The sequence below is a fragment of the Hevea brasiliensis genome, chromosome 7 (assembly GCF_030052815.1).
Source record: "Hevea brasiliensis isolate MT/VB/25A 57/8 chromosome 7, ASM3005281v1, whole genome shotgun sequence".
Classification (NCBI taxonomy): domain Eukaryota; kingdom Viridiplantae; phylum Streptophyta; class Magnoliopsida; order Malpighiales; family Euphorbiaceae; genus Hevea; species Hevea brasiliensis.
This window is the reverse complement of record NC_079499.1, coordinates 100,029,800-100,052,362: the sequence shown is the minus strand read 5'-3', so window position 1 is coordinate 100,052,362 and position 22,563 is coordinate 100,029,800. Positions and strand designations below refer to the sequence as shown.

The following is a 22,563-nucleotide window of genomic DNA, read 5'->3' as shown; positions in this document are numbered from 1 at the left end:
CCACCCCTTATATGCATAATGAATGATATGCTTATTAATTATTTATAAAATTTGGAGAAATTTTATTTAAATTTAATTTATTATGAATAAAAATATAAATATATAAAATTAAAATATTTAATAAATAAATTTCGCTGTATATTTTATATCTTTGTTTCATGATGAACCTGATATAAAAAAATTTATGAATTTATTGATTTTATAATGAAATCATAATATATTTAATTGTCGCGTTTACTGTTTAATTATGAAAGACTATAAGCTACACATTTTTGCCACATTATTTGAAAAAAGATAAAAAATATAGTAGCAACAACAAATTGATGGATTGTTGCTAAATCCATCTGATACTAAAGTTTCTTAGCAATGAGATTTTCTATTACGATCATAATCCGTTACTAATATATAATTAATTCAAAATTTAACTTTCAACAATAAATTTTAATTCGTTATTGAAATTCTCATTACTAAAGTATCATCAATAAATTAATGAAATATCAGTGATAAGTCTATCACAAATTAATATTTTTTAATAAAATTTTAATCCATCGCCAAATTCATCTCTAATACCTATGATTTTTTTTTTATAGTATATACAACTTTATAAAATTCTTAGAAACCAATTTTAGTTTTAAGTTATGGATTTATTATTGGGAGTATAGCTAAAATAAAAATACATTTGATTTAAATAGAGTATCCATAGCAAGCAAGTTAATTTTTAATTAGAAGTCATAAGTAAAATATTCTTTACTTATGACTTATTTATTTATTTTAAAATTATATTTTAATCAAGTAAAAAATTATATTATTTTAATAATTTTTTAAAATATCAATATTATCTTCATTTTAATAATTATAGCACTCATGATATATCATTTTTTATTATTTTGATAAATTAAATTACTTTTAAGCACCTTTTAATCAAATACTTAAATTATTTAAAAGTTAATTTTAAATAGTTTTATCAAACAATTAATTACTTATTTTTAAATTAACTTATAAATTGAAAAATATATTTTAAGTCAAAAATTAAAAATAAATAGCCAAACCAAATACCCTTTTAGGCATATGAAAACAATATTACTCTAATAGCTAAAAATGTTAGTCCTTTACTTAGCTTGATTTGGTTCAGTAGCTAAAGGCATATCATTCACTTTATACGTCTTAGGTTCAAATCTTCACTCTCCAACTCTTATAAAAAAAAAAAAAAATCAATCCATTAGCATAAGAGGTGTAAATTTCATAGCTAACTTTTAGCCATGCCATTTAGGCTTGTGCAGTTTTTAGTGTGAACCGAAAAACCAAACCGAACCAAGCTATTTTGATTCAATCAGTTCAGTTTTTTAGTCATATTTGTTCAGTTCGGTTTAAAATTTTTTATATGTTCAGTTTTCGATTCAGTTATGTTTTTTATCGGTTAAAACTGATAAAACTAATTAAACAGAATAGTAAAATGGTCCAAATAATTTTTCAGCCCAAGACGCATAAGCCTCAAGGCCCAAGATGCATAAGCCCAACTTAAAGAATAAAAATTCTAATATTTTTCTATTTAATGCAACGGAACCGAACCGAACCGTTATTTTTGGTTTGGTTTGATTCGGTTATCCTTATGTGATTGGTTCGATTCGGTTTATATTTTTAAGTGATTCGATTTTTCAATTTTTAATATTCGGTTCGATTCAAAATCAAACCGATCGAATGCTCTCCCCTAATGCCATTTCTTGCTGCAAGTTATGAAAAATACTTTTGTAGTTAAACCATTTAGCTACAATTATTTTTATGAGTGAGTGTTAGTTGATTTGGTTGATTTTTTACGATTTTCAAAATTGAATCAAAATAATATATATATCTCAATTGAGAAATCAAACCAAAATCATCCGATTCTAGACAACCAAATACTTATATCAACCATCACACATAAACACTTTTGCAAAAATTAAGAATCAAATTTTCGATTTTAACCAAAATTTGTTCACTCCCTAATTATTTTTATCTCTAGCTACGTGGTGTATCCATAGGTGTAATTGCAAAATATTGTTGTGTCACCTAATCAAACTAATTTGAATTGCAGCACAATATATAAACTTATTATTGATTTAATTGAATAAAAAATCTATTATATTTATAATTTTTCAATTATTTAGCTTAAATTAAGATTTAAATTTAAAATTTTATAATTTTAAAAATGACTTTATTATCATTAAATTAAGTCATTAATTTTCTATTAACTGATTTATAATTATTGAGTGACTTTTTTTTCTTTGAAGAAGCGAATTTTCAAATTTAAGTTTATAAGATGAGTTATGCCTTTTATTATTGGATCAAATCAAACTAATTATTATTTCATAATACGAATTTAATTATATAACTTGAAAAGATTATTATCCTTTCTTAACTTAAAACTTGTAACACATATTACAAAATAAATATACACATGGAGTATTCTTATAATATTTCCTACCCAATATATTCATTCAATTGTGGAGTATCTTCAAATGCAAAATCATAAACAAATTTGAGTAATTTTACTATTTGCTTCTATGATTATGATTTAATTTTTATATTTTAAAAATTAAACGAATTATATTTTTATTAAAACAAGAGATTCTTTTGTCTAATATTAAAAAAATAAAGATACTCTTTATTTAATTATAAATTTTATTATTTAATTTATAAATTTTAATTGATGTTATTAAACGATTTAGTTCGTGTATTTGGTAATTATTGAAATTATTAGAATTTTTCTATTAACTTTGTTTTTTGTTAAAATTGTTTTTAATTCTGTTTATAGAATAAAAAAAATTTAATTTATTCAATAACAAGTAAATAATAAATTTCCCAATAAATTTTATCCAAAAATACTCATAAACTTGAAAAATAATTTAATCGGGGTGAATATTCAACTTAATCAATTCGATATTAAATAATTTACCTAACATATATAACTATTTTGACAGCTTTTACTATCCCAATTTCCATAATTATCATTTTTTAAAATTAATATTTGGCCCTTTAATTGGATTTCATTAATAAAAAATGCGTTTTTTTATATTATTATTTTTTTCTATTATTAGCTTGGACAGTCCAACAAAACAGTTAAAACGACGATGCTCTAATGAACCACAAAAATGCTCGGCGATAGTTATGTCAGCTAGCCACCTACACCCAATCTCGAAGGATCATTTCCCGTACACCTTTGCTTGTGGCGTTGTTGATGATGATCTAAAGCTAAAGCTAACCGCTTACATTCCCCCGCTTTCTTTCCTTCTCTTTCTTCTTCGTTTCATCTCTCTCCTTGTTTTTTCCTTCAATCAAAGTCTGCTTTTTCAATTGCCTTGGGCTTTTGATTATAGTGTGGTAATTGAAGATGATGGGTTCTATTCATCTTTACAGTTCCTCTCTGTCTTCCTCTAATTTGCGGTGAGTTTCACTTTTGAATTTCCTTCCCTCCTCTCTTTCTATTGCTTATTTTTGGTTTCCTTTCTGTTTGATGATTCTTATGATGCTTAGAATTTAAAAGATGAGATATTTGAGGTGGAAATATAAGAGATTTGAGAATTGACTGTTGAATTATCCTTGTGCGGCTTGCCCGTGTTATGTTGTTTGGGATTAAATGAAATTCTCTAAGGCAGCCATTGGACAAATGGTAGTCTCATTCATTTAGTTTCATTTTGTGTACAAGTGTTTTCTTGTGTTTCAAGGTTCAAATACGTCTCAAGGTTCAAATACGTCTCTGTAGTCTGTTCTGCATTTGCATGTTTGGGAGCATGCAATTGAATGAAATCAAATGAAAATTCAATAGAATAATGAGCTAAAAATTTCATTTATTACATTACGTTTTACTACGGTCTCCCAAACATATACTAATATCATATTTTCATTGTAGTTGCTGATGGATATGTTGCCACTTTTCTTGATGGGACAAATTAGACTAAACTATCACTTCTGTTTTATTGTTATTTTTTTTCCCTTTTGTCATGACCAAGTCCCTAGTCCCCACTCCCATTTTTAAATACTTTGAAATTTCAAAATTCAGGCATTTATATCCTATCATCATTTGCTGAAATTCTGCAGTTGTTTCTCAATCATTATGTTGCCTACACATTTGTAACTAACTGTTTGCTTTCTATTTTCTATAGAGGTTACACTGGTCTGCATTGTATGTATCCATTTACTTTAAAGGGGTACATAACTGATCTGGTCTCTAGTAATCCAGCCAGGAAAGTGAGCTTTAGATTCAAAGGCGTTGATAGACTTAGAGCCTCAGTGATATCTGGAGAAGATGATCTTCTCTCTTGTTCAGAGAACAATAGAGTTTCAGCACAAGATACCTTAATTGGCAAAAGATTGAACCAACCATCTGGAATTGAGTTACAACCTGATGCAATAGGTTTTGGAACACTTACTGCTGAAATAACTCCCACTACCAGTGCTTTCTTTCCTAATGATGATGAGTATGACCTGGATCATCCTACTGATGGATTTGCTTCCATCCCGGAGGCCATTGAAGATATTCGTCAAGGCAAGGTTAGTCTTCTTCCTGCTTATATGATTGTGGAATCCAACTGCTATGTTTAGGAACTACATTCTTGAAGAGTTTTATCTTACTGATTGGGGATAATGTTGCAGTTAGTAATTGTTGTTGACGATGAAGACAGAGAAAATGAGGGAGACCTAATAATGGCAGCATCAAAGGCAACACCTGAAGCTATGGCATTTATTGTCAAACATGGAACTGGAATAGTTTGTGTGAGCATGAAAGGAGAAGATTTGGAGAGGTTGGAACTTCCTCTAATGGTAACTCAGAAGGAGAATGAGGAAAAACTTTGCACGGCATTCACTGTATCTGTGGTATATACCTGTAACTTTTTTCTGATGAATTTTAAAGGCTATTGTTTTTTTGTTTGCTAAATGGTCAAGGATATCTGTGAAAGAATTGAAACTTTTTTCTTCTAATATGGGAAATATGTATATATATGTATTTCTTCAGAAGACATTCAAAGTTTGACACATACATTGCAGCTATCTAGTGTATCTGTTTCATAACTAACATGTTTTAAGCATTTAACTTTCATATGTTCCTTTTCCTCTTCGTTTCCTTTTAAGCATGTACCAGTTCATAGTAATCTTTTCTCATCATCCATGGGGCATAGGCCAGCCCTTCTCTTCCTTAACTCTCTCCATTACCTCTGCAATCTTCCATCCCTTTTCTATAGTGGTGAGAGACTTCACCTGCTGATAGTAAACTAAAAGCCATTAAGTGATATGATCTTTCTTATGTCTTGAAATTGCTTACTTTCTTTGGCTAGTATCAATTTCACGTCCAACATTGTGCATTCTGTTTATATAGGATGCAAAACATGGCACAACAACAGGTGTCTCGGCTCATGACAGGGCTACAACAGTGTTGGCTCTTGCCTCTAGAGAATCCAAACCTGAAGATTTCAATCGCCCGGGTCATATTTTCCCACTTAAGTACAGGGAAGGAGGAGTTCTAAAAAGAGCTGGACATACAGAAGCTTCTGTTGATCTTGCAATGCTAGCTGGATTAGAACCTGTTGCTGTTTTATGTGAGATTGTAGATGATGATGGCTCTATGGCAAGATTACCAAGGCTTCGCCAATTTGCGCAAGCTGAAAACTTGAAAATAATTTCCATAGCTGATCTAATCAGGTAAGTCAATTAGTGTTTATATTTCTTATGTTTTCAAGTTGAGGGACTTTCTGCCACTTCTTCTTACCATATTTACTCAATTGCCTGAATAAACTAGAGATAAATATTCTTAGCTGTTATATCAGTTAGCAAGCGTTAGTACAAGTGTCTGAAAATGGGTAACTAGTATTTATGGTATATCTGCTTCTTATACATAAAGAGAAACAGAAAATGTACATTCTTGTGAATTAGTATATCTTCTAAAGGAACCAACCATCTTCTATAATTGCTATAATTTATATCATTCTTTTAATTATGCTTGGGTTGGGCTTATAATTTGTATCATATTTTGCTGCGTATAGCAGAACTAGATATGGGAAAGGAAATAATAGGAATGGAGCTGTAGTTGTATGAGGAGGAGAGTAGAGTAGTTATTGTAGAGGAAGTCTTTGCTATATAAATAAGAGAAATGTACCAGAGGAGATTCATTCCAAGAATCAATAAATAAGAATACTTTTCTCTCATCTCTGAATATTCTCTTCTCTTCTCATTCAATCTATTTCTTTTCTCCTCCAATCTATCTCTTTTTCTCAACTATTTCTCTCTCTTTCTCTCTTTATTCCTTTGTTTCACTAAGTGTGCAGGCTGTTATAGCCCTATTCTGAGCTGGGTTTGCTTCAAATCCTTCTTGCTGGAATCACAAGCCTGAATAGATCAATGAGAGTATTCCAGAATTCCAGGTTTCTTTATAGTATTCTCTCTCTCTCTCTCTCTCTCTCTCTCTCTCTCTCTCTCTAAATTCTTCTTTCTCCTCCTCTGAAATTTCTTCCTTCTTTCCTTCAAAATTCTTCCCTTTCTCACCTCCATTTCTTCTTCTTCTTTCTTTCTTGAAATTCTTGAATCAAATTCTTTCTTCTTCTGTTACTTTCTGGTTCTTTCTTCTATTCCCTTCTTTCATTTCTCATTTTCAGCATTTCAAGAAACCCATTTCTTGAAGTTCTTGAAATATTGTTCTTCCTCCACCTTGTCTCTAATTTCTTTTTTTTTTTCCGAGAACCAGACTTTTCCCAAAATCCAGAAATTTTTTTTTTAAAAAAAGATTTTTTTCCCATCTTAAGAGCTACCTGATTCCTTTTCCCTCTATCAAATTCTTCTCAATCTCTCTATTTTCAATTTCTGTTCTATTAGGGTTTCTTTTCTCTATTCCTTCTTGAAATTTTTGAAATCCTTATTTTTGCCTCAACTTCTATTCCCCTGTTTTTCGTTCTTTTCACAAGTTTTTCTTCTTCCTTTCTCTATAATTTTCTTCTAATTCCAATAGCAGTTTCATGTTCTGAATCCGTGCTTCAGGTCTAATTTTCGCTTAATATTATCTTCCTCAAATTTTCCTGAAAATAAAATACACTTAGAGCATCAAACCATGGACGTACAATTTTGGGAACAAAAGGATGTCAAGGGAATGTTATAAATTTTTGAAAGAAAAGTAACAAAACACTTAGAGGAGTTGCTGTATCAAAGATGACAAAAATTAGATAAATTGTTAGAAGAGCAAATAGAAAGGCCAAAATCATTAGCAGAGAATTCTTGGAGCAATGGCAGTGAAAGGGGATTGTTGAATCAAAAAGGAGAGACGGGAGATTTTGATGTTAAGGAGGAGACTGACCTTGATGACGCAGCATTTCTTCATGGTGATGGAGACAAGGAAGAGGTTGATATTGTTGGTGATGGAGAATCGGAAAAGGTTGATATTATTGATGGAGAGGAGATTGTCCTAGATCAATTAGATTCAATTCAAAATGAAAACATGGTTGTTGAGGATCAAGACGACATGCCTGTAGAAGTTCAAAAAGTAACAATTTATCAGGAAAAATACGAAGACAGTTTAGTGCTGAGATGGAGCAAGATTTTATTGTTGATATGTCTAGTGTAGGTGAGATATATGAGGGTGGTGATGATGGGCAACTAGAGCTTGCAATGGGAAAAATAAGAGCTGAATCTGATGTAATTGTGCAATTCATTCACAAAACTGAACTTTGTGCTGTAGATTTTCTTGGGAATGTTTTTGAAAAAAAGAAACATAAAGGTGTTTCAAAAAGTGTGGGTGTTGGAAGCAAGTGGTAGTATTTGGGGAGCAAAGATGGTGAATTCAGCTGTTTTACTCTTATCAGTCTCATGGAAGATAAATGGGAAATATCAAGCAGGGAAAGGAAGAAAATTAAACCACCAAATGGTATTGTGATCTTAAAGGAACAAACATTGGAAATTGGGAGAAGAGAAACGAAGAAAATTAACTCTTTGTCACTTAAGTGTTCATACTTTCAGCTGATGAGAAGGATGTACCTGAAACTTCCAACCAAATTTTTTTTGGGCCATTCAGTTCATATTTCCAGCTGCAAACAAGGAAGTACCTGCAATTTTCAATTCATATTTCCTGAATTTTCACATTCTTGGGGACAAGAATGTGCTTATGGGGGGAGGTATTGCTACGTATAGCAGAACTAGATATGGGAAAGGAAATAATAGAAATGGAGCTGTAGTTGTATGAGGAGGAGAGTAGAGTAGTTATTGTAGAGGAAGTCTTTGCTAAATAAATAAGAGAAATGTACTAGGGGAGATTCATTCCAAGAATCAATAAATAAGAATACTTTTCTCTCATCTCTGAATATTCTCTTCTCTTCTCATCCAATATATTTCTTTTCTCATCCAATCTATCTCTTTTCTCATCTATTTCTCTCTCTCTCTCTATTCCTTTGTTTCACTAAGTGTGCAGGCTGTTATGTAACATATTTTTAGTTACTCCTTTGACAAAGACACCTATTTAGACTTACTTAACAGAGTTACTTATTGGAATTGATATGAGGGTAATTGCTATTTTAATAGTTATATTCCTGTTATTTTGAATGAAAGTGATATTTGACTCCGTAATGTTTGTATAATTGACAGATATAGGAGGAAAAGAGATAGACTGGTGGAGTTGTCTGCCACTGCTCCAATACCCACAATGTGGGGACCATTCAAAGCCTACTGTTATAGGTCATTTCTGGATGGGATAGAGCATATAGCAATGGTTAAAGTAAGCGAGCAATGGGGATAAATTCTTTCTGCTGCCTTCTCTCTGTGTTTTTTTACACATTGCGAGTTATTTGTTACAGGAAAAGGATTCAATTGAGAAGTTGGGTGATAAAACCTTCACATGTCAAAAGATAAAGAAAGTGAAATTTTCAATAACTGTTTTCAAGAAATTGCTTCCAATAAGTTATGCATGTTGTATAGCCTTTATTAGGTGCATGTGATGAGTCAGAGCCTCAGAGGATTCTATCACTGTTGCCTGGTAAACTTGCAAGTTATTTTGAGGGTTGACCATTCAATCACCAAATTCTCAACTTGGTGAAAATGAATCCCTTAATGTAGGTTTCCAATCAGGCAGCTTCTTCCAATATGATTCTGTTTGCTCAATCATCAGCTAGCATGCATGCACATGCCATTCAGAATTTATGTGTGCAATGGAGGATGAGGAAGCTGCAGTCAGATAATCTCCAGAAGGCAGATATATTTGATTTTTAATTATCTTAATAGTTGATACCTTAAACGGCAAGATCATCACCTGCTCTTTCTTGAATCTATGGCCAAACTCGAAGAAAAAAAAAATTACTGAAATTAAGATTCTTTTTCTTTCTGTGCTCTCGTGCTTTTCTATCACTACCTGCTATTGAGTATTGAAGGTGACAATTTTGCAACTATTGCAACTTTATGAAAATGTTGGATTTTTGTTGCTATATATGTGGGGCTTTATATATATATATATATATATATATATATATTTTCCAAGAGGAAGTGTCTTTGCAGCTCAACAAAAGAGCTGGCAATCAAGTTTTGCCTTAACATATTTTTCATTCTTTTGGTTGACCAGACGACTATTCTAGTCCTATGAAAAATAATAATTGTCTAACATGTACAGGGTGAAATTGGTGATGGTAAGGATATTCTTGTGAGGGTGCATTCTGAGTGCCTCACTGGTGACATATTTGGATCAGCGAGATGTGATTGTGGAAATCAGCTAGCCCTTGCAATGAAGCAAATTGAGGCTGCTGGCAGGGGTGTATTGGTATACCTCCGCGGACATGAAGGTAGAGGAATTGGTTTGGGCCACAAGCTTCGTGCTTACAACCTACAGGATGATGGATGTGATACAGTTGAGGCCAATGAAGAGCTGGGTTTACCTGTTGATTCTCGTGAATATGGCATTGGTGCACAGGTAATCTCCTTAAGAATCTATTAGTTTCATTTAATTCCATGAATTGCCTCTGCACTATCTGGTTCTGGTCATGTAGTTATATCTTTTGTTTTCAACTATTTGGCATCATAATCCTCTCTTAATAAAGAGGCTGAATTGTAATCATTCTTTGGCTGATCTGACTGTAGAATTCTCTCCTACTTTGCTCTAAGTTTTAGTTAATATTGATAATTCACAAAATTATACAGCTTATTTGGAATAGACTGAATTATCATTCATTTATACTTTGATCAAGTTTCCTTTTTAAGTTTTACATAGAAGGTGGCAGATTCCAGCCAGAGACAAACTTTTTTTTATGCATCTTGTCAAGGTCTTTGGAGTTTAGATTCCGTATCTATTATGAAGCCAGTACCTTTATAATATTTTGCTTTTGCAGTTATTTGTAAGTTTAAAGCAGGTTGTCTGCTTCATTATTGAAGGTTTTGCTCATGCTGCATGTTATTATAGCTTTTCAATTTTTCAGTACCATTCTCTTGTTTTATGTTGAGGCAGCTAAATTCATGATCCATTCTATTGCAGATACTAAGAGATTTGGGCGTGCATACAATGAGGCTGATGACAAATAATCCTGCAAAATATGTGGGGCTTAAAGGTTATGGCCTGGCAATTGCAGGCAGGGTCCCATTGTTGACTCCAATAACTAGGGAGAACAGGAGATATTTGGAGACTAAACGTGAAAAAATGGGGCACATATATGGTTCAGATTCTAATGGCCATGTAAGTGGTATTATCAGTGAAACTAATAGCTCAATCATTGGCTCTCAAACTGATGGTGCATCCAAGGCATAATTGCTTCAATCAGTTCTGGTGAAATGGCGCGTTGACATGGCTTGGAGCTTCAACTAGGAAAATTCAAGGGTTTTTTTCCCCACATTCAGATTTACATTCTTTTTTGATGTATGTATAATGTACATTTATACTTTCACTAGGAGGGTAAAGAAATTCCTAGATGCATTTCCTTCTCACAAGAAAGGAGAGGATGATGTATTTATTTTAACTATAGTGCTGAAAGTGGTGGATTTTGTTCATGAACACCAGGTATTTGGAAAAGTATATATATTTGGTTGAAGGTAAGAAATTCATTGAAGGCCCTAAGTGGGCATCTTACAAGTTACAAAATGACTTTTGAAGCAAGGGATTGCCGTAGAAAGAGACATTCCTGAGAGCTTTAGTAGCAAGGCAGTGAACTGCCCTGTTACAATGTCTTCTAACGAAGGAAAAGAAAATCTCCTCTAATGCGTTCTGACATAATCTTAACATCATGAAGGATGCCTTGGGATTCCACAGGTGCAAAGCCTCCCTGATGTGCTTTGATGACATCTTGGGAATCACCTTCCACGATTACTCGCTTGAAAAATTGCTAGTAGCAAGCCTACCGACACGCCAAACTCTCAAGTAGCAAAGGATCGGTGATGCCTTGGTATCTCCTCAAAGATGGTCTGGGGCAATGGCAGCCGCAGATCCTACGTTGTTGAGCTTGTGTACTGCAGTATCAAAGCCAATTTTTGTTCTTTGTGTCTCGGAGGAGGAATAAAATGATTCACTGCTCTGATTGGCTGGAGAGACCTATTTGAAGTGGCTGTTGCGCTGCGTAATATTCATCACGGTGTTAGCCATGGCAATAATTTATCCCGGTTGATAACAGTTGTTTCCACCCGCCTAGGATAAGAAATTAGGGTTATTTATTATTTGGTCCATGAATTTTGATTAATATTATAATTTGATCTGTATATTTTACAATTAAACGATTAAATCTCGTATTTATATTTTTATCAAAATAAAAAATCAGCCGTCTAATATTATGTTAGTTTAAGTGAAAAAAAAAATATATAAATAAGAAAAAATTTATTATTTGATCTCTAAATTTTAAATAATATTATAATTTTTTAAAAATTAAACGATTTACTCCTTGTATTTAATAATTGTTAAAATTATTAGAATTTATTTTTTCTTTTCTTATTAACTTCGTTGATATTAAATTTTTAAAATGTTTTTTTATAGAATAGAAAGAATTAATTTATTTGATAATAATTAATTTTAATTGAAAAGGATATAAAAGAGAATTAAACTGTTCATTTTCTAAAATATAAGAATTAAATCGTAATAATTATATATTTATTTTTTTATTTAAATTAATAATAATATTAAATAAAAAGATTTTTATTTTAATGAAAATATAAATAAAAAATTAAATTATTTAATTTTTAAAATATAAAAATTAAATTATAATATCAATAAAAATTTAAAGATCAAATGATAAACTCCAAAAATGAATAGGTGGGCCTCCCTTTGATTCTTTCTTCCATTGAGAAGAATAGACTATCACTTGGAAACCATTTGCTGTGCTTTTTAGAAGATAGGAAATGATTCCATTAAACAATAAAGTCAACTGGGGAAACAAAGTAAGTCTTCCCATCCAAATCATTTGCATTCCAACTTAACTAGGAAGTTGTTTTATATTTCAACTACTTGGCAAGTAATCCATTGACCATGTGGGCCATTCACTTCATACACAGACTCAGGGGAAATCATTTTGTAATTTAAGAATTTTAAATTAACTAAGGATTTAATCTTTCAGCAAATTATCATATACATTTCCCACACTTTTTAATCCCTCATTTAGTTTTTTAAAAAATAAAAGTTTATTTTGTTTAAAAATTCAATTAAAAATTAAAGTTTATGTTTTAAAGTAAAATGATGAAATCTCATAATAAATTTAAAAGTTTAAGATAATGTAATTAGTTTCAAAAATTAAAAATTTTTATCATAATATAATGACCTATTGATAAAAAAAATTAAAATTGACCCTGTTTTGATAATTTTATCCAATTATTTTATTTTAATAAAATGGGTAAACTTTTTAAAAATTATTAAAATTTTATCTAATTTTCGTTAATCAAATTTTGACCTTTATTTTTAATTTTTCAATAGCTATTTTTGAAAATTAAATATTACCACATTTATTAACACTTTCTTATAATTTCATTTTTATAATGTATGAGATTTAGTGATAAATAGTAATGAAATTTAATGACAATGGAAAAGAGTACATGACTAAAATCACTTAATTTAAATAAAAATTTTAAATTTTAACCAATTCTATCAGCATAAATAGTCAAGAAAAATGAATATGGCTATGAATAATATAAATTATTTCAAAACAACTTACAATTCAAAATAATATAAATTCATCTAATTTATTCATTATATCACAAATTAAATGAGAGAAAAAAATAATTTTTGATTAATTTATTTTTTTAAGGTATTAAATATATTTTTTTATAATAAATTCAAATAAATAAACTACGAATTTTTTGGGTCCCACTTTTTTGTTCATCCATCAATAAGAATCACCTTTGACATAGCGTTCAGTCTTCTCGTTCGTCTTCCTCCAAAACTTCTGCAACCTGCATGCTGATTACTGGCTTCTGACTCTACTTTTAACCCTTCATCTATGTCATGCCGGCAGTTCCCTTCGTCGTACAAGTGCTCGTCACGACCACCGCCCCACTACCTAAAACGCAACCACCATTGCTGTAATCCCCGCCGTAACAATCACCCACCGCAGGATTCCACCACCACCCATTATGTTCCTCTTAACTTCATTATCCACCTCCAAACCGACCCCGCGGCTACTGTTTCCGAAAAGAAGCCTGACCTTCACTCTCTCATCTCCGAATGCAAACCATCTCCTGGGCGCACCATCTTTCCTGCCACAGGTCCGGTAATAGTCTCCTTGTATTTCCGGGAATGGAACCATACTCTCGCCTTCATCACCAACCTGTGGGACCTTCGGCTTCGTGGGGTACACACCTTGAACCCGAAACTCCAATCCAACGTCGTCGTTCCCTCAGATATTGAGGAGCTGCAACAAAGCCTCAAAACCCTGTTTATCAACCACGTAAATGAGTTAGTCAACGGTGAGTTAGTTGATAAATGGCAACAGAAACTATCCCAGAAATGTGACGAGATCGCTGACGTGTCGCGTTGTCTTAAGAGGCGTAATCGACTAGGAGTGTATAACGAACTGAGCGAAAGGAAGAAGAGGCTGGTGGTGGAGAGGAATTTGATGGGAAGGAGAGTGAGGGAATTTAAGGCAGCTATGAGTTGTATTTTGGGATATCTCGAAGGGGGCGGAGAGCTAGGGGACGAGGAGGAGGATGGAGGTGTGCAGGTGTTCACGTTGGAGGGGGATTTTGATTGGGAACGCATTCATAGACTAGTTTTGAGGGAAATTAGAAGACTGGAGGATGGTCTGCCCATTTACTCGCATAGGCAGGAAATTCTGAGGAAAATTTGTGGCAAGCAGGTATAGTTTTAAGTAAAGCTTTTCTCTTCGCCCCGCCCCTCCGTTTCTTCTCCTGGCGAAGTGAGTTATGCTTTGAAGGGAGCTGGTCGGAGAGATTATAGGGGTTATGTTTGATTGTTGATATATATGATCCTTGTGGCATGATGTATTTTTTATTTGGTTGGTGGTATTTGCTTGAATTGGAAGATTACAGGAAGAAGGGGTGTATATGAATAAATGTTATGAGTTTGTGTGGCCATTCTTTTGAATGCCCAAACTCATAGTGCAAGACTTTATACCTCTTTGTTCTCTTAAGCACATGTGTACATCATAGATCTGATAGTTCGTGCATGAACAATAGTACATTGATACTTTCATGCTCATGTAATTGTTTTCTGTTGAGCTGTAGTTATAATTGAAAGCAAATGATGAGGCATGAAATGAGAAGTGTTCCAATGCTTCTTCATTTTGAAATTGCTCCCTTTTTAGTCCTTGCGTGCGTAATTTAAACTTCTCTTTTTAATCTTTAATGTCGCTACGAACATTTAGTTCTTCTTACCACTGTTTGCACAGGTAATTGTATTAGTCGGGGAGACTGGTTCGGGAAAAAGTACACAGTTGGTCCAATTTCTTGCTGATTCAGGAATCGCTGCCAATGAATCAATCATATGTATTCAACCCCGCAAGATCGCAGCCATCTCAATTGCAGACAGGGTCAGAGAAGAGAGTATAGGTTGCTATGAAGATAATTCAATCATCTCTCTTCCAACATTTTCATCCACTCGTCAGATTGATTCCAAGGTAGTGTACATGACAGATCACTGTTTATTGCAGTACTGTATGAACGACAGGAGTTTATCTGGGATTTCATGCGTCATTGTTGACGAGGCTCATGAAAGAAGCTTGAACACTGACCTTCTTTTGGCAGTGATTAAAGGTTTACTCCTCCAGAGGTTTGATTTAAGGCTTGTAATAATGTCTGCAACAGCTGATGCAAACCAGCTGTCAGATTACTTTTTTGGGTGTGAAATTGTTCATGTGGTAGGTAGAAACTTTCCAGTAGATGTTAGGTATATCCCTTATACCATAGAGGAAACTGCTTCTGGTATTGTTGCTCCATATGTATTTGAGGCTGTGAGGATGACGATGGAGGTTCATAAAACAGAGAAAGAAGGGACCATTCTTGCCTTTCTAACTTCTCAGATGGAAGTAGAATGGGCTTGTGAGGAATTTGAAACTCCCTCTGCAGTTGCATTACCCTTACATGGAAAGCTTTCTGGTGAAGAGCAACATCGTATTTTCGAAAATTATCCTGGGAAAAGAAAAGTTATATTTGCCACTAATCTTGCAGAGACTTCACTTACAATTCCTGGGGTCAAGTATGTGGTTGACTCTGGCATGGTCAAAGAGAGTAAATTTGATCCAGTCAGTGGCATGAATGTGCTCAGAGTTTGCAGGATTAACCAGAGTTCTGCTTTGCAAAGAGCTGGTCGTGCTGGGAGAACAGGACCTGGAATATGTTATAGACTCTATTCAGAACATGATTATGACTCGATGTCTCTCAATCAGGAACCTGAGATTCGGAGAGTTCATCTTGGTGTCGCGGTTCTGAGGGTACTTGCTTTGGGAGTCAGAAACATACAGGACTTTGATTTTGTTGATGCTCCTTCTGCCTTTGCTATTGACATGGCCACTAGGAACCTTGTTCAGCTAGGTGCCATCACGAAGAAAAATGATGTTTATGAATTAACTGAGGAAGGTTGCTACTTGGTTAAATTGGGTATTGAGCCTTGCCGTGGCAAGCTCATTCTCAGTTGCTTTCATCATGGCTTGGGCAAAGAGGGCATTGTTCTTGCTGCTGTAATGGCAAATTCCAGTAGCATATTTTGCAGAGTTGGTAACGATGATAATAAGCTAAAAGCTGATTGTCTTAAGGTGCAGTTTTGCCATCACAATGGTGACCTTTTCACTCTTCTCTGTGTGTATAGGGAGTGGGAGTCTCTGCCTAGGGACAGAAGAAATAAATGGTGTTGGGAAAATAGCATTAATGCCAAAACCATGCGGAGATGCCAAGAAAGTGTGAAGGAACTGGAAATTTGCCTTGAAAAGGAGCTTCATGTTACTATTCCAACAGACTGGCATTGGAATCCTCATAAGTCTAGTGAGCATGATAAAAATTTGAAACAGGCCATACTCTCTGCACTTGCAGAAAATGTAGCCATGTACTCAGGTTGTGATAAACTTGGTTATCAAGTGGCATTGACTGGAAAGCATGTTCAGCTACATCCATCATGTTCATTGCTAATATTTGGTGATAAGCCAAGTTGGGTTGTTTTTGGTGAACTACTATCCACATTTAGTCAATATTTGGTCTGTGTTACTGCTTTTGACTTCGAATCATTGTGTATGATTTTTCCTCCTCCCTTGTTTGATGCCCTTAAGATGGAAAGTCAAAAGTTGCAAGTGAAGGTTATGACAGGTTTTGGCAATACTCTGCTCAAAAAGTTATGTGGGAAATCTAACAATAATCTTCTATCTCTTGTATCAGGAATTCAGAGTGCCTGTGAGGATGAGCAGATTGTTGTTGAGGTAAATGTTCATCAGAATGAGATTCTCTTATTTGCCACCTCAGAACACATGGAAAAGGTGTTCAGCCTTGTAAAAGAAGCTGTGGAGTATGAGCAAAAACGGTTGCGTAATGAATGCATGGAGAAATGTTTGTATCATGGAGTAGGGGTCTCGCCTTCTGTGGCACTTTTTGGAGCTGGTGCTGAGATAAAGCATTTGGAACTTGAAAGTAGATGTTTGACTGTTGATATATTTCTTTTTAGTTCAAATACAGTTCATGATAGGGAGCTTTTGATGTTTCTTGAGAAATTTGTTTCTGGAGGTATTTGTGCTGTCCACAAATCTACAGGCTTTGGACAAGATGGTGATGTAAAGGATAAGTGGGGCAAGGTAACATTTCTTACTCCTGATGCTGCTAGAAAAGCTGCTCAGCTGAAAGAAATGGAATTCAGTGGCTCCTTACTGAAGGTACTGCCATCGCAAACAACCTTTGAAAGTGATCATAAAATGTTTTCATTCCCTGCTGTCAAAGCAAAGGTTTATTGGCCTCGTAGGTGCAGCAAAGGGTTTGCAGTTGTTAAATGTGATATGCATGATGTTGAATCCATGATGTGTGATTTCTCTATTATATCAATAAGAGGAAAGAATATTCGGTGTGAAGTTAGTAGAAAAAGTCCAGATTCTATTATTATAAGCAGAATTGATAGAGAACTTTTTGAAGATGATGTTTTAGATGTATTAAGGGGGGCTACAAGGAGGAGAATCCTGGGTTTTTTCATTGTGAGGGGAGATGCTGTAGAAAATCCTGCGCGGGGTGCTTGTGAAGAAGCGCTTCTAAGAGAAATATCTTCCTTTATGCCTAAAAGCAATCCTCACACTAGCTGTTGCAGAGTCCAAGTCTTACTACCTGAACCCAAGGATGCTTTTATGAGAGCTTTGATCACCTTTGATGGAAGATTACATATGGAGGCAGCAAAGGCCTTGGAGCATATGGAAGGGAAAGTGTTACCTGGATGTCTTTCTTGGCAGAAAATAAAGTGCCAGCAGTTGTTTCATACCTCACTTTCCTGCTCAGCATCTGTCTATTTTGCAATTGAGAAGGAACTGAATTCTCTCCTTGCAAGCTTCAAGCATCTGAAGGGTACTTATGGGATGCATCTTTTTCCCCATTTTTTGCCAAATTCTTTGTTATTATTTATTTATTTATTAACTTTACCTTGTGCGGCTGCAAGTCATCAAAGTTCTTCTGTCTTTGTGTATTTCTCAATTAACTATTTATGCTCCCTTCTGTTCTTTCCATGGTCCTATCGGAGGGACTATAAATTACTTTTCTAATTAATGGCCACATATTCAATTTTTATTTACTCATTCCTATATATGATCATTAGCATTCAATAATGACAACACAGTGAACCAGTAACAAGAACCTATGTATCTCTCTCTCTCTCTCTCTCTCTCTTTTTGGATGGAAAACAGTTAGATACACTCTGATAATCCTTGCCTACAGATGTGTGAAACTGTGAATATCCTTACCTGTATTTCTTATGAGCTTTTATATGACGAGTAAATGAACTTTTAAGTTTATGTTCAATTGCACGTAGTGATAATTTATTGTCAAGTTTTACTTTGTTGCTCAATATTCAATACCATTAATTGGCATCATTAAGTATGCTTAAATATGTTTTGTTTGGTTTTCCTTGGTTCTTGCTACATGTTAAAATTAATGTTATTGCATTCTTTTGTGAGAATGGCTAAAAACTTTGTTGGTGAAATGATGAGTGTTCAGATCCATGTTAGCTAAAAGTTAGAACATTTTTTTTGCTTTTCCCCTGAAATTTGATTGAAATTTATCAGGATACCATTTTCTATTGTTAACAGGTTTTAAATTCCATATCTGATTAGTTTTTTGTCTCCTTAGTTAATTTGTCATACTGTCCTGGATAATTTATCAGAATCAGAATACCTGGCTCTTATCTAGCTTGTGGATTATCCTTGGAAATTTCACTGTTACATCGAACTGGTGCATGCTTGATACTGTCTAGACTATAACTAATTAATTATTTTTGATGTGATAGAAAAAGTTTTGATTGTGAACGTAGTTTGAAAATCATGGCCTTTAGGGGGTGATTTATTCCTTGAACTAGCAAATTGCATCAAATGCATAGATTTGCAAGAATTTGATTAGTTTTTTTTTTTGGGTTCATTTGGTTCCGACTGGAAATTGAAATGGAGACCTTACAATTTACATTTACAATCAATTAGTTAAGGTCAAAGAAATGCAAGTAAAACGATATTGATAAATCCCATATGTGTTTTTTTTTTTCCCCTGACATTCGCATCTTAATCCAATAATGAAGAGAGTCCTTGGTCCTCTTTACTGTTGCTGTAGTTGTGAAATTTCTTTGCATAAGCTTCTGGTGGCAATTGTTCTTTCCTCAACTCACCTGCTTTCCGTTGATCAGTTGAATCCCCTTATAAATTGTGAATTTCATCTTAAAGTTTTTGTAAATCCTGAGCTGCTAGCCATTTCCACTTGTAATTTTTTTTGAAGTTGGTATTTCGGTTGTCTGTAACTAATTATTTTTGTTTTGATGAATAATTTGATAGCATGATTGTATGGATTTCCTTAAACCTTTGTTTGAAATTATTTACTCAGTGTTCTGTATTTTACCATACACAGGTGTAGAATTCAGTCTAGAAAAGAATGAAAATAGTTCCTACCGGGTAAGAATATCTGCCAATGCCACAAGAACTGTTGCAGAGCTGAGAAGACCTTTGGAAGAGCTCATGAAAGGACGAATAATAAATCATGCGAGCCTCACTCCCACTATTTTAACACATTTGTTCTCCAGACAGGGTATCAATCTGATGAAGTCAATACAGAGGGAAACTAAAACATACATCTTATTTGACAGATGGAACTTCAAACTAAGGATCTTTGGTTCTTCAGACAATGTTGCTTTTGCCCAGCAGAAGTTGATTCAATCCCTTCTGACATACCATGAGAGCAGGCGACTTGAGATTCATCTCAGAGGTGGAACTCTGCCTCCTGATATGATGAAGAAAGTAGTTAAGAAGTTTGGCCCAGACCTTTATGGGCTCAAAGAGAGGGTACCTGAGGCAGAGTTTACACTTAGCACCCGTGGCCACGTTATCTATATTCACGGAAGCACGGAATCGAAGCAAAAAGTGGAAGAAATAATTTTTGAGATTGCACAGACAAGTGCTGATTCAGCTGAGACACTTGATGATGAAGCTACCTGTCCCATTTGCTTGTGTGAAGTTGAGGATGGTTACCGGCTTGAAGACTGTGGACATTTGTTTTGTCGATTTTGCTTGATGGAACAATTTGAATCAGCCGTAAAAAACTTGGATAGTTTCCCAATAGGCTGTGCCCGTGAGGGCTGTAGGGCTCTCATATTGCTTTCAGATATCAGGTGTCTGTTGTCTGGTGAGAAGATGGAGGAACTCTTTAGGGCTTCTGTGGGGTCATTTGTAGCATCAAGTGGGGGAACCTACAGGTTTTGCCCAACTCCTGACTGCCCTTCTGTATATCGAGTTGCTGGTCCTGAGACATCTAAACCATTTGTCTGTGGAGCGTGTTTTGCAGAAACTTGTACTGGGTGCCATTTGGAGCATCATCCATACCTTTCATGTGAGAGGTATGCAGCATTCAAGGAAGATCCCGACTTGTCATTGAAGGAGTGGTGCAGGGGAAGAGAGAGCGTGAAAAACTGCCCGGTTTGTGGCTATACAATTGAAAAGGTCGATGGCTGCAACCATGTTGTTTGCAAGTGCGGGAGGCATATCTGCTGGGTCTGTTTAGAGTCCTTTAACAGTGGTCCTGACTGCTATGGCCACTTGACTGCTGTACATGGGGCCATAAGCTTTTAGTTCACTTACATTTTCTACTTGTTTTCTAGTCTTGTATACAAGTATAAATATAATTATAAACAATAGTATCCACGGCCGCCACCATCCTGGCAATCCTTTCCCTGGTTCAACAATTCTTTCACCCTATCTGATCTTCCACAGGTAAACCCCCATTTCTTTTCTTGCGGTTGCCATTCTGATTGCAACTTGAAGACTTGAACCTCAAGCACCCTCACCCATTGAGACGATAGGCAAATAACTGCATGGACTCTCGCAACAAAGCATCGGAAACACAATCCCTCTCGTTAGCCAAACTTGCAAATATGCTCTCTGCTTGTCTGTTACAACCTCAGAGCCTTGAAAAATCCCAACTTCTTATTCTCACCACCATGACTATCAAACCCGCTGTTATCTTCTTCTCTACGTATCATCCCAGAATCCCTGATTTTTAATAAAGCACGACACCCATCAACATGTCATCCTCATCAAAAGGTCTAGACTTCAAAATCTGAAAATTTTGATCCTGCGATTATTCTTGGTCGTAACTGAGATTGATTGCCTTAATGTGTTTGATGAGGAAGCATGCAAGGAAAAGGGGGATCATTGGGATTTTTTTTTTTCCTGTCAATGGAAAGAATACACACCATTGAACCGCTGTTTAACAGAGATTTTAATCCTATGTAACACATTCATCACGCGACATGGGATCCGAAGAAATGGGGAGGTTGGGCTAATATTGAGAGAGTTCCGCAGGAAAAATTAATAAAATATTGATTTGTAAAGATATTGACATGGCGGTAGATTTTAGAATTCAGACTTCCTTTCTTGCTTGCTCCGTCAAACCGTAGAAGCTTCGTCCACTGTAAATGAAAATTGGACATAAAAAGTTAAAATGTTTATGATAATGTATTAATTATAAAATAATAATTAAAAATTAATTTAGAATTAACTTTTTAATAATTATTTTTTTAAATAATTAAATAATATCTTTTAAACTAAAAAATGTAAATCATAATACCAAACATGCTATAATTTTATTTTTTAAAAAGGAGAGCCAATAGGCTGTATTTTTGTGATGAAAGAAATTTTAAGGTTTTAGACTACATTTATTTTATAGAAAATATTTTTCTAAAAAAATATTTTTTTATATTTTTTAACATTTGGAATATTAAAAAAATAAATTAATAAAAAATATTTTTCTAATTAAAAAAAAAATTAAATTATTATTAAATAAATTATTTAATTTTTGTTTTTTAAGAAAATTAAATTAAAGGAAAAATTAAATCTTTTTAAAAGATAAGTTATTTTTTATCTTTTAAAAATTATTAAAATGTAAAAACACATTACATATCACCGAATAATAGAAAATATTTTTATAAAAAATTATATATTTTAGAAAATATACTTTTAGTTTATTATTTTAAAGTCAATAATTTTTTGTCCTCATAATTTAATATTATTTTAAACTTTAATATTTAATTTTATTTTTTTTAAATAAACCTTTGAATAAGTGAGAAGAAATTTATTTATTTATTTATTTGTGGAATGGGAGAGGAACCTGACTGCAGATAGGTTTAAAATGGATATTGAATTGAAATTAAATTTATTTAAATTAAATAAATTAACCAAAATTAAATTAATTAAAGTTAATATTAAATAGAATTAAAATCACTCAGTTCTAGATGGAATGAATGTCAAAAAAAAATTATAAACATTTCAATTATTAAATTTAAAGAAAAATTATTATTTAATTTTTATATTTTAATAAAATTAATTAATTATTTTTTAAAATAAATTATTTAATCTCTTTAATTTTTAGTTTGTATCTCTATAATTTAAATAATACAATTATTTAGTAAGAATGACAATTATTCACGAGCCTATCTCA

General features: G+C 33.5%; 2 protein-coding genes across 2 annotated transcripts; both read left to right on the top strand.

The window, feature by feature from the left end:
- The first annotated feature begins 3,149 nt into the window (after positions 1 to 3,149).
- Positions 3,150 to 11,024, top strand: LOC110632489 (bifunctional riboflavin biosynthesis protein RIBA 1, chloroplastic). The gene is made up of 7 exons (XM_021780735.2): positions 3,150 to 3,420; positions 4,140 to 4,527; positions 4,630 to 4,851; positions 5,351 to 5,673; positions 8,596 to 8,725; positions 9,611 to 9,907; positions 10,466 to 11,024. Exons 1-7 carry the CDS (start codon positions 3,368 to 3,370, stop codon positions 10,733 to 10,735), a joined length of 1,683 nt encoding a protein of 560 aa, XP_021636427.2. The 5' UTR covers positions 3,150 to 3,367; the 3' UTR covers positions 10,736 to 11,024.
- A 2,288-nt stretch (positions 11,025 to 13,312) lies between these two features.
- LOC110632491 (ATP-dependent RNA helicase DEAH12, chloroplastic) lies at positions 13,313 to 20,773 on the top strand. Its single transcript, XM_021780737.2, has 3 exons — positions 13,313 to 14,255; positions 14,808 to 17,943; positions 19,483 to 20,773. The coding sequence occupies exons 1-3, from the start codon at positions 13,401 to 13,403 to the stop codon at positions 20,694 to 20,696; spliced, it is 5,205 nt and encodes a 1,734-aa protein (XP_021636429.2). The 5' UTR covers positions 13,313 to 13,400; the 3' UTR covers positions 20,697 to 20,773.
- Positions 20,774 to 22,563: the final 1,790 nt, after the last annotated feature.

Bases quoted from the DNA above. Each gene is read 5' to 3' on its own strand.
- LOC110632491 (XM_021780737.2), top strand. From the start codon at position 13,401: ATGTCATGCCGGCAGTTCCCTTCGTCGTACAAGTGCTCGTCACGACCA. The intron at 14,256-14,807 runs GTATAGTTTTAA...CTGTTTGCACAG, and splicing joins GGAAAATTTGTGGCAAGCAG to GTAATTGTATTAGTCGGGGA. The intron at 17,944-19,482 runs GTACTTATGGGA...TACCATACACAG, and splicing joins AAGCTTCAAGCATCTGAAGG to GTGTAGAATTCAGTCTAGAA.
- LOC110632489 (XM_021780735.2), top strand. From the start codon at position 3,368: ATGATGGGTTCTATTCATCTTTACAGTTCCTCTCTGTCTTCCTCTAAT. The intron at 4,852-5,350 runs GTATATACCTGT...CTGTTTATATAG, and splicing joins CGGCATTCACTGTATCTGTG to GATGCAAAACATGGCACAAC. The intron at 9,908-10,465 runs GTAATCTCCTTA...ATTCTATTGCAG, and splicing joins AATATGGCATTGGTGCACAG to ATACTAAGAGATTTGGGCGT.